General features: G+C 34.2%; 1 protein-coding gene across 1 annotated transcript in view; it reads right to left on the bottom strand.

The window, feature by feature from the left end:
- Positions 1-237: 237 nt before the first annotated feature.
- The window catches only part of BRWD3 (bromodomain and WD repeat domain containing 3), a 137,196-nt gene continuing 124,895 nt past the window's right edge, over positions 238-12,538 (bottom strand). The window contains exons 39-41 of the mRNA XM_058536252.1: positions 11,341-11,438; positions 10,623-10,781; positions 238-5,804 (exon numbers count right to left, since the gene is read on the bottom strand). Of these exons, the coding sequence (XP_058392235.1) occupies positions 5,050-5,804; positions 10,623-10,781; positions 11,341-11,438 (1,012 nt within the window). The 3' untranslated portion in view covers positions 238-5,049. The remainder of the gene's footprint in view (positions 5,805-10,622; positions 10,782-11,340; positions 11,439-12,538) is intronic.

A 12,538-nucleotide genomic window follows, 5' to 3' on the forward strand; every position in this document is an offset into this window, starting at 1 on the left:
AGCAGCAAGAGTGCAATTGATTCCAAACAACTTGGAATTTTATTGTAAACATCCCATAAAGAATGGCAACAAATTAGTCCAGTTTTCTACCTTTGAAGATAATTGCTTATAATGACTGATAACTGCCAAACAAAACATCTTTTATAAACCGAGCCAGTTTAGTTTACCTTTCTTTACTGAATTTTAGATTAATGGACATTTTGTCCATATACAACATCACATCAACTATTAACTGAATGATTTTTCCATCTTAAAATTTATGGATACTAAGAATAAACATAAAGTACAGTTTGTTAATACTTTGTAAGGGATTACAAAAGACAAGGATGATAAGTTACAGGACAAAGAAATAAATTACTGATTGCCATCACCACAGCATTATGCAAAGAATTAACATTTGTAGTACTGCCTAATGTGTATCTGGTGACATATGTAAAAACACATTTCCCAACTGGGTTTCTAAATATTTTTGTATGTAATTTTAAAAGTCAATTTACAATGGCAATTTTAAAATGCATCAATAGTTTTATTTTTTAGAAAATACTTATCATGCTTTTCTATGTCAAAGTCTCATATTCTAGTTTCAATTAGGATAGGTATAAGAATATCAAATGGGCATACATATAAATGAACAAACAAACCTTAACTCTAAACTGCAGGGCCTTTCTACTATACTTCTCTCATCAGTGTAGTCTTCAATGCAGAAAGAGAAGTGAGGATAAAAGTAAGCAGAAGAGAAATGATGGAAAAGGAAATAATCAAGGATAAGTAGCAATAAACAAACAAACAAAAAAAACCTGAAAGTATTGAACCTATTTGAGTTAAAAAATCTTAGGTTTTATGTATCTTCAACTATTCAGTTCTCAAAATACACTTTCACTGTAGATATTAAAAAAAAAAGAAATAAATGTTAAGAAACTTGAGGGCAATCCATATTCTACAAAATACAGCACCATGAAAAATATTTGACTTTGTATTAGAATTTAATCAAAACTTGGTAAATTTGGTAAAGAAATTTTACTAACAGGTGAAAAGCAAAAAAGCATGAAAATATTTTCACACTAATTTTTAAAACAAGCTTTAAAAGTGATCTTAGAATATTCTATTTTCAATAAAACTTTCATAAAGTTTCATGTACCACAAAAATGTTGGGGATGGGGCTAACATTTAAAAGAATGAACTTTAAATGTTAAAGTTCCATTTCTTCCCCCAGAACTAAACTATTCATTTCAAAACTCAAAATGTTGGTAATTGTTTAAAAGGCTGGACATCAAAGTATACTGAAAATTATACAGGATGTAAGTCTCCTTTTTGTGGATGTGAAATTACAACTTTAAAGATAGGTACCAGTTGGTAAATGTACATAAAATAATTCCCGAGATATATAAGCGAGTAATAAGATGTTTAATTTATCACTACCACTAACATACAAATTTTGAAAAATGCTCAAAAACGTTTTTATCAAAAAGTTAGAAGTGGCATTCACATCTTTCTCTTTCAATTACTCTATTATTGTCTGATGACAATCTATAGCATTACAACAAAAACAACAAAAAAGATTTACTTCAAAGTATTAGAAGGCTGAGTTAGATATCTGAGCACACAGTTGTGCAGAATGAGATTTATGAATTTTACTCAGTCTCTTAGCCTCTGAGTGAAACAAAGTGCTGTATGGAAGAATTCTAGCACAAGCCTGATCTCTGGGAAGGGAAACAGAAAAAGAAACAAATGAAAGAAGGGAAAATTAAATTAAAAGACTAGAGGGACACGTGTACATGACAAAACCTAGACTGTTTACCTAGAAGGCATAATGAAATGGATGATCAAGCAGTATATATACAGGCTAAACACTTTACAACAGAGGCAAAGAATTGGTAGACAGTGAATACGGCTGTCTTCTATACAAAATATTCTTTTTTTTCAATGTCTGAGATAAAGTGTGTCAAGTTGGAAAAAATCTACATACACATGTGAGTGCACACATGCACACACACACACAAACAAAAAAATTTAGTCATTGGGCTAATAGGTTAGCGAATGTTTTGGAGAGCATCCTATTGCTGGAAGAGATACACACAGCAAGCCATAGAAGAAATACACAATTCTGTTTTCATAAACAGATACACAGGCTAAGATCTCAAAGCTGGGAATTAAAACATTATTAGCATTCATGAGAAATATTACAGTTCACTGACTATTAATATCTAGCATAGGATTAAGCTTATACATGTGTATGCTTTCATGGACCTAAATGTAACAGTGGTTTTTCTTAGCAACTCATCTAAGATTTAGACTTTTCTTCAAAATTCTTAGGTCATTTCCTACTTGCTTTGCTATGGCTGAACCCAGATCATATTTAGGTTTAAAGGGCCTCTAAAAAATTAAAGTGATAAAATATTCAATGTGACACAAATTACAACACATTTACAGGACGCAGTGTTACAAAAAAAGCAAAGTATAAGTTGGGGGGGGAAAGTCAAGATATAAAAGTAAAAACACTATCTCCCAAACTTTTACTTTCACACTCATTAAAATAATTTGCATGCAAACAGAAAATTATCTGTTTTGTAATAAATGATACCTATGCTCATCTAACATACCCTGGTGACTAATTCTTTAAATTTTAATAACTGAAATCAATGTTACAGCAAAATGCTGTTCACTAGTATTTTCACAGTATTTCACTACATATAAAATATGCTTAAAAATGTCTTCAGTCTTATTATTCTAATTATCTAAACCTAGAAAATCTTGACATTTGGGGAATAAATGTGGCATTTTTATTTTTAAAAATAAATTATAAATAAAGCATGAGATAGCTAAAATCACACAAATGGCAATTCTTCTACATTTCAAGAGGTCAGCTCTTCATAGAAGAATGTCAACAAAAAATTTCACACTAAAATGATACACACGATACAACATTTGGGTACATCCATGAATTTAAATAACTATGCTACTTTGACTAGGGTAGGCCAAAGTATTACTGATTCCAGGAAAACACAGGCAAGAATTCAGTCTAAATGCCCAAGAGATGAATAACTAAAATAGTATATTTTAGCAAAAATCAAATGTAGAGTTTCAAATATGAATGTTTTTGAATCTATACTATGGTTAAAAGTGGCAGCTGAGTTACAACCAGAAGTAGTTTTGGTATAGTGAAAAAAAGACTATAAAAAAAAATCAGCTTGATCTACCGTCCAGTAACAGAAGTTAGTGCCATTAACAATTCACAACAATACTTTCTTAAAGCCTGAATATCATTTCTACTGCAAGTGAAAATTGTTTAAAGATGTTAGTCCAAGAATAACCCTCACCCGACTCAACTGAAAAAGCGAAGTTATGTGTGTACTCCTTCCTCTGCACTTAAGGATTTTCAGATGCATGAAATGATTGAAAGCATGAGACAAACATATTAGCTTAAGAAATATCCTGGGATTACTAGGCATACATTAAGAAGTTTCTTTTATCCCACAAGTTTGATCTAAATGCAACAACTCTGCTGTTACAAAAACAGAGATCAAAATTATCCCTCACTTCAAAAATCTAAGTATCTAACAAATTAGCAAATTTGCAATCTCTCAAATTTGAGGAGTAAAACTGATCTTGGAACTCAAGCTCACTTATGGAACCATGTGCACTCTACTGCTGTAAACAAGACCAGAAGGGTTTAAAAAATTTTTTTCATCTATAAAACAATGACTCAAAATATGAGCGTGCAGTGCAATGAGGTTCTTTTCTGAAAGATTATAACAGAAAAACCCTTTGGAATGGTATGAGCAGAACCTATTAAAGTTGATTGAAAATACTAGCTAGCCAAAACATTCCAACTCAAACTAGGTGCTTTGTTACATTTCAAAATTCAAATGAAAACCAGTCACTCACAGCTGTTAAATAGTAAATGCTAGCAGAGATATATAAGCAGTAGACCAAGTCTACTTACACAAATATGTTCTAAGAAAAACCTAAAGTAAAACATACTATACTTACGAAAGTTTGTTAATTACAACTATTAATTTGAGAGCCAATTATTAACAACCTCTCTGCTTATAACTTATATGAGTATTCATTCCTACCATGCTTGTACTAGTTCTCCTTAGTCAGTAATGAATAACAGCATCTATTTTCATTAACATTTCCAGTAGTTGTAGTTAATAGAGGTAGCTGAGCTACTATTCAAAGAAGTTATTCTTTGTGGATGAGGATTTTTCAAATGTTTAAGTTATTCTTTAAGCTACACAAATTCTATTAATGCAATAAAATATAACAGGAAAAAGAAAATGGATGCAAGAAACTTTTGCATTTGGCACCTTGTCTAGATTGATACCTCAAGTATTCTTTTTTAATAAAGTTAATGCACACATCAGGACACACCACAAAGATTTGCTACATATTTACAAGGCACCAACCCTTTTCTCACCTTTAACATGAATTAAGCAAATCAATGAAAAGCATATCAAGATCCCCCCACCCCCCAAAAAACTGTAGTATAAATATATACTTCAGTTCAGTACAATTCACGAAAGTTTGGCCTGGGAAGAGTAAAATAATCCAGATCGTTCTTACAATATAGAAACTGTAAACATTTAATAGCTGCCTTTAGGATTGGTGTATTGTGCAAAAGTTATTATTACTGGGTACAGGAATCAAAATGGCAAAAACAAACTATATAAAACTCTGTAAGAAGGTGCTATACTTCTGTGATACAAAAGGAAAAGAGGGATATTCCATTGAGATAAAAATGTCATGCTACTCTTAAGAAGCTGAATGCTCCTTTCATGTAGTAAATCTGTAGTGTGTGGTGTGTGTGTGTGTGTGTGTGTGTGGGCAGAATTTTTTTTTAATTTAAGGCCTCATGAGTAAGGCTTGTTTGAACAAATGAAGTGTGGAGATCAAAAGTCTTGAAACAAATGTATACTGGCATAATGGAAAAGCACCAATGTGAAAGGAAGCAGAAGTCCCCACACAACTTGCTTTGTAGATTTCCTGGTAAATTCCCTGCAGTAGAAGGCCATTGAATTTTCTAAACTATTCTAAATTTATTAACTGTCAATAATTCCATCCCATGAGATGGCTAACCCTGGCTTTTTCTGTCATTTTACGCACTCTGCCTGATCTGGATGTACCAAGATTCAGAGGATCTTCAGTGGACACAAAATTGTCATTATCAGAATCATCATTATACAAAACAGTCCTCCTGCCTTGGTTTCTTGTTTTAATTCGAGGCAGTCTACTGAAACGTCCTGAAAACATGGTATCAAATTCATCATCTGCAACACGTGCACGTTTGGCTCTGGTGGCTCCTCTAGAAGCACCTCTTCCTCCTCTCCCTCTCCCTCTCCCTCTAGTGCCACCTCCACCTCTTCCTCGACCCCCTCGTCCCCTGCCTCCTCTTCCTCTGCCTCCTCTACTCCATCTACCCCATCTGCCCCATCTGCCCCTTCCTCCTGTGCCTCTCGTCTTCCAGTTTCTTTTTCCATTGGCATATTGCTTTCTGAGTTTTCTTTTAGGCCTAGTTTGTATGAATTTGCTATAATCATGGTCTCCATCTACGTAATCTTGATCTGTTCTGGAAGTTGATTCAGAGTCAGAATCAGAACCACAGGTACTTTCAGAACTTAAACTGGATCCTAACTCTCCACTCTCTGAGGAGGATAAATGTGATTTCTCTTTTGCTTCTTTTTTCTCTTTCTCTTCTCTTCCCATGCGTTCATCTTCTTCTGATGCACCAAGTAGTTTTCTCTTGATTCCTGTCCGGGGCTCTCTGCCATCACCATTTGTAAGGGGTCCATCAAGAGAATGATCTAAACCAAGATAAATTATTTTTTAAAGTTAAGCTTTGACATTGATAAGATAGTTCAAAAGTAAAATAAAGTCTATCAGTGTATCAAAAATATTTAGAACCCAAAGATAGATGGGGTAAAATCATGGAGAATGTTGGAGTCTGAATTTAAATCTGTTGGAAATGGAAGAAGATACTCAAGTTTGATTTTTATCTGATTGCGTTTTTGGGGGGATGGGGAGGAAATTGTGGAGGGATATGGGTGGTGAGGTAGCTGGGCAGAAATTGTAAGGGCTTGAACTCTAGAAAGAATTATTCGGGAACATGTATCAGAATAATATTCATTCATTCATTCACCAAATATTTACTGGTTACATACTATGAGCCAGGCATTGCTTGGAGCTTGGAATATGGCAATGATGAGACAAAGTCCTTGCTCTTTGAATTTATATTTTAGTGGGGAAAGCCTGATAGACTATGAAGTGAACAAATAAATAATATAATTTTAAGTAATGATACATGCTGTAAAGAAAAAGAAAAGAGGGTAAAAAAAAGAGTACAAATGCATGTATGAGGGAGTATCTTAGGTAGGGAAGGCTCTTCTGCAGAAGTAGTATTTGAGAAAAGAACTGAATGAAGTGAGATCTGGGGAAAGAACATTTCATTGGAGGAAAAGAAACCCAGTGTAACTAGAATGAAAGAGAAAAACAGGGAGTAGTAGGAAATGACTGCCAGTGGAGAATTTTAAAGCTGGAGAATGACAAGATCTGATTTAGACTTTCAAAAGAGTGCTGTGGTTGCTGTATAGAGAACAAATTACAGAAGGAGCAAGATTGGAAGCAGAGACCAGTTGAGAGTCCACTGCAATAGTCTAGGTAAAACACGATGAAGGATGAACCAATAGAGGTGAACAGAAGTGATTAGATTTGGAATATTTCCTTCTAGAGGAGCCACAAGAACCAACTTTTATTTTTAAAGTTCAAACTGATAGAAATTGCTGATGGATTGGATGTCAAGTGTTAAGCAAAGCATGAAGGTCAATTCCTAGGTTTTATGGCCTGAGCAACTGGGTGAATGGTAGAGATATTTTGCTAAGTTCGAGAACAATGAAGGAGGAATAGGTTTGGGCAGACTGGTGGAAAAATCAAGATTTTAATTTTAAATACTACTAAAGATCCAAGTAAAGACTAAAGACACAAAAAGAAAAAAAGCAGGCGGATAAAATAGTCAAGAGCTCAGGGAAGACGGATAGAGTTGGAGATATAATTTTGGAAATTTTCAGTAAAAATATGACATTTAGGGTCAAGAGAACTGAGAAAGTTCATTGAGAGAGCAAGTAAAGAGAGAGAAGGTGGCTGAGGATTGAGTTTGGGATATTCCAACATTTAAAGATAAAAAAGAATTGGCAAAGATAATTGAGAGAGAATAGCCAGTGAGGTAGGAGGAAAACAGGAGAGTGGACTAGAAAGATTGGAAGGAGCAAAGACTAGGGTTGTATAGTAACCACAGTTACAAGATTAGTCTAATAGTCTAGGTGTTATGGACTGAATTGTTCCCCCTCCAAAAAAAAAAACCTATTTTGAAGCCCTAACGCCCAATGCGACTGTATCGGGAGATAGGGCTTTTAGGGAATTAAAGTCAAATGAAGTTATAAGGGTGGGCCCTAATGCACTAGGACTGGTGTCCTTATAAGGAGAGGAAGAGACACCAGTGCTTGATCTCCCTCCCTGTCTGTGGATGCACAGAGAAAAAGCTACGTGAGGACACAGTGAGGAAGTGGCCATCAGCAAGCCAGGAAGAGAGCCCTCACCAGACAACAACCTTACCTGCACCTTGATACTGGACTTTGAGCATCCAGAAAATAAATGTGAGAAAATAATGTGTGATGATTATTTAACATATCCAATCATCAGACAAAGGCAAATCCAAAGCACAATCTGATATCATCTCACACCTGTTAGGATGGCTAGTATCAAAATATAAAAGATAAGTGTTGGAGAGGATGTAGAAAACAGGGAACCCTTGTATACTATTAGTGAGAAGGTAAATTAGTACAGCCATTATGGAAATCAGTATGGAGGCTCCTCAGAAAATTAAAAATAGAACTACCATTTGATCCAGCAATCCCACTTCTGGGTATATATCCAAAGGAATTGAAATTAGGACCTTCAGATATCTGCACTCCCATGTTCTTTGCAGCATTATTCACAATAGCCAAGATATGGAAATAACCTATATGTCTTTCTACAGATGAATGGATAAAGAAAATGTGGTGTATGTATATCTGTATACATATATATGTACATATGTATATATGCATACACATATATACAATGGAATATTACTCAGCCTTAAAAAAGGAAATCTTGCCATTTGCAACAGCATGGATGGAGCTGGAAGACATTATGCTAAGCAAAATAAGCAAGATACAGAAAAAGAAATATTGCATGATGTCACTTATACGTGTAATCTAAAATAGTCATACTCATAGAAACAGAGAATAGGATGGTGGTTGCTAGGGGCTGGGGGGAGGGGAAATGGGGAGGTGTTGGTCAAAGGTACAAAGATTCAGTTACTCAGGATGAATAAGTCCTGGATATATAATGTACAACCCGGTGACTATAGTTAAAAATACTGTATTGTATACTTGAAATTTGCTAAGAAGATAGATCTTAAATCTTCTTATCACAGACAGATACACACACATACACACATACACACACACACTGTAACTATGTAGAGGTGATGGATATGTTAATTAGTTTGATTGTGGTGACCATTTCACAATGTATACATATATTGAAACATCAAGTTGTACACTTTAATATATACAATTTTTATGTCAACGATATATCAATAAAACTGCTTAAACAATAAATATCTGTTGTTTAAGGTACCCAGTGTGTGGTATATTGTTGCGAAAGTCCAACTTGACTAATATACTAGGCTAGAGACTAAGGTGATAGCAATAGAAACTGGAGACAAGATATTTAAATGGTATTAGAGAGTTCTAGACTTCCCCACACTTAGCAACTGACTGGATATGAAAGGTAAAAGGAGAGTCAAAGAACACCTCAAGACTTTAAGTTGGCTGACTAGGAAGGTGGCAGTGCCATTAACTAAAATAGTGAGTGCAGAAAAAGAAGCAAGCTGAGACAGAAAGATGGATGATAGGCACCCAAGGTAAATTTTTTTTAGGAAACACTTGGAAATGAGACTGGTATAAAAAAAGATGTTAGGGCTAGATATATGAATTTGGAAAGTCATCAGCATAAAGATGATTGATGTAGCCATTAGATTCCTTTATTTGTAGAAGACAAAAAAAAAAGAAAACAGTGGGAAACTCTGCAAATAGGAGGCAAGTAGGGCCAAAGAAAAGAAACAGAAAATATAGGAGAAACAGAGATATAGAAGAATTAGTAGAATATAGAAGCCAGGCAGTATAGCTCCTAGCGGGAGTAGTCAATAGCAAGAAATCAAGACAGATCAAGGAGATACAGAACCAGGAAAGGACACTGGTTGGTCACTGAAGATTACTGGTGATTCCAGGGAGAAAAGCTTCTGTGAGAGTGGTGGGGGCAGAAGTCAGACTAAAAAGGATAAAGGATTGTTTAGATGGAAAGAAAACAGAAGCAGGAAGTATAAGCTACTGTTTCTAAAATTTTGCCACTAAAGGGAAGGAGAAAAAGAAAAGGAAGTGGCATGAGTATGCAATGTGCAGCAGGATCAGAGGAGAGATTAAAGGTACAAATTTGGGAAAATAAAGGCACTATTTTAAAGTAATCAGATGTTTCAATATTTCTCATATAACCAATATAAAATATCTTTAGAAAGTCTATTTTTAAGTTGATATTTCAATAACAATGGATAAGCTACTTAATCTTTCATTAAAAATTTATATAAAATTAAAATATATATTCCAGTAAAGATATTTGTAAAAGCATATTAACTATTCTTCACAAACTTCAAATAGATGAACATATTAGAACTTTCTTTGAATATGTTCAGGGTACATAACATAGGTCTAAGTATAAGAAAAAAGTTGGCATATTAACAATAACCTTCCAGTATTCATAACTGATGCCCCTGACATGGTCCATAATGGATGCATATGATAATGAATTATTAGGTCAGTGATTTCTTTTTAAGCAGTGAAATATTTCTTTAAATAAAAGTTATATGGAAGCTCATTACACGAAATGAAAAACAGAGTTGTTCCGGTTGAATGGAGAAGGCTCTTCTGAGAATTCCTGAAGTATCTCTATGGATTATCCAGAAAAAGGCAGAGTACAATCTGAAAACCACTGAATTATTGAGACAGCAGGCCCCGAGGGAAGAGAATATCTGAGTTACATAACTGGAAAACCAAAAGAAGGTGGTAGAAGTAGGTATTGACTGAAAGAAAGCTCATTTTTCAACCTGAACCCTTTTTATAAATTGGAGTAGCCCTTAAAAATATGAGTCCTATTTAAAGATGACTTAAAATTTTTTTTTCCTTTCTTATTAATATGGTATAATATATAAATAATTGTAAATGTGACTAACAGTCTGGTTTTATGTGCTTGAGGAAAGATCTCATTTAGTTTTTCCTCCCTATTCATTTTACAACTTATTTTAAAGGACTAAAATATGTTTGGAAACAGTTATTAGAAATCTGTTAATGTCCTATTCCTAGCTATGGATATAAAACTCTGTATGATTCAAAGTTGACAATATTAAAATCCTCATTAGCTATAAGGACACGCTAATTTTTACTACCAAAATACACCAGCTTATAAATTATTCATCCGCTATCATGAGGGACCAAAGAATAAATGCCCTGTCCATATTTATTTCCTACCTTGTTTAACTGGCAAAACTCTATTCCGAAATGATTTGGCTTTCCCTGGGTCATGGCAATTTCCACTTCGACTATAGCCACTGAAGCTAGATGAAGAAAATGGCCCATCCAGCTCATCGTCGAGTAAATATAGAGAAAGCCCTTCAGCAGCATCTGAAACTTACATTTAAAAACTGTAACGTTAACATAACATATTTTCAGAAAAGTTAAACAGGCTGTTTCTAAAACTATATCTCATTCAGTTATTTTACTCTAATATCAAGATTATAAGTTTGAAGAAGGAAATATGAATATTTTGAGAACAAATGCTTTATCATATTATTAAGCTTTCAAGCACAGAATGTCAGAAAAACTTGTCCAAAGAAACCACCTCCCCATATAATGAATCCTCAATTCTTATGTAGGAAAATATATGGCAGATGAGTACTCTGAGATATTACAGATGTAAAAAATCATAAAGTCATGGTATTTTAAAACCAAAGAGACTTTAAAATTCATCTAGTCTTAATACCTTCATTTTAAAAATCAAGAAACTGAATCCTATGGCCTAATGTCTTACTAAGGGCCACAAAGCTAGAGAGAAGAATTAGGAATACAATATAACTTTTCTATATCCAAATCCATTGCTCTTTGCACTATAAACCATGCTGTCTCTTCTATATCCTAATATCAATATTAAATTGAAATACAGAAGACCAAAAACAAAACACATATTTACCAGGAGACGAGAAAGGAGAGCTAGTCCTGGCATAAGACACTGAGGTATTCTGGTCATTTTTAGGCTGCAACTTCATTTGTTTCTGTTTCCCTTTTGGACTACAAGCAAAAATATATAACAATGAACATTTTTTCTACTAGCACCATATTATCAAAGATAGCATGATATAAAATGCTCAAGCTGATCAAACAAGAAATGCTCCAAATTGGTAATATGACACAATTAAATGACATAAAATGAAAAAAAAAAGAAAATTACAGGCCAATATCACTAATGAACATAGATGCAAAAATCCTCAAGAAAATACTAGCAAATTGAGTACAACAATACATTAAAAAGATCATACACGATGATCAAGGGCTATTTAGTACAGGGATGCAGGGAAGATCCAACATCTATCTGCAAATCAATCAGTGTGATACACCACATTTACAAAATAAAGCATAAAAATTGCATGATCATCCCTAAAGATGCAGAGAAAGCATTCAATGATACAACAATCATTTATGATAAAAATTCTGAATAAAATGGGAATAGAACAAAAGTACCTCAACATAATAAAGGCCGTATATGACAAACCCACAGCCAACATCATACTCAACAGTGAAAAACTTAAAACTATCCCTTTAAGAACAGCAACAAGAAAAGGAAACCCATTTTTACCACTCTTGTTTAACATAGTATTGAAAGTCCTAGCCAGAGCAATCAGGGAAGAAAAAAAAATAAAAGGGATCCAAATTATAAAGGAAGAAGTAAAACTGTCCCTATTTGCAGATGACATGATTTTATATAGAGAAAACCCTAAAGAATCCAGCAAAAAACTGTTAGAAATAATAAATGAATACAGTAAAGTTGCACGGTAAAAATCAACATACAAAAATCAGTTGCATTTCTATACACTAACAATGAAATAGCGAAAGAGAAACCAAGAATACAATCTCATTTACAATTGCAATAAAAAGAATAAAATACCTAGGAATAAATTTAACGAAAGAAGTCAAAGATCTGTATACTGAAAACAATAAGACATTATTGAAAGAAATCGAGGAAGACACAAAGAAATGGAAAGATCGGGCCGGCTCCGTGGCTTAGCGGTTAAGTGCGCGCGCTCTGATGCTGGCGGCCCGGGGTTCAGATCCCGGGCGCGCCCCAAGGCACCACTTCTCCGACCAACCCGAGGCCAAGTCCCACGTACAGC

Source organism: Diceros bicornis, chromosome X (genome assembly GCF_020826845.1).
Source record: "Diceros bicornis minor isolate mBicDic1 chromosome X, mDicBic1.mat.cur, whole genome shotgun sequence".
Lineage (NCBI taxonomy): Eukaryota > Metazoa > Chordata > Mammalia > Perissodactyla > Rhinocerotidae > Diceros > Diceros bicornis.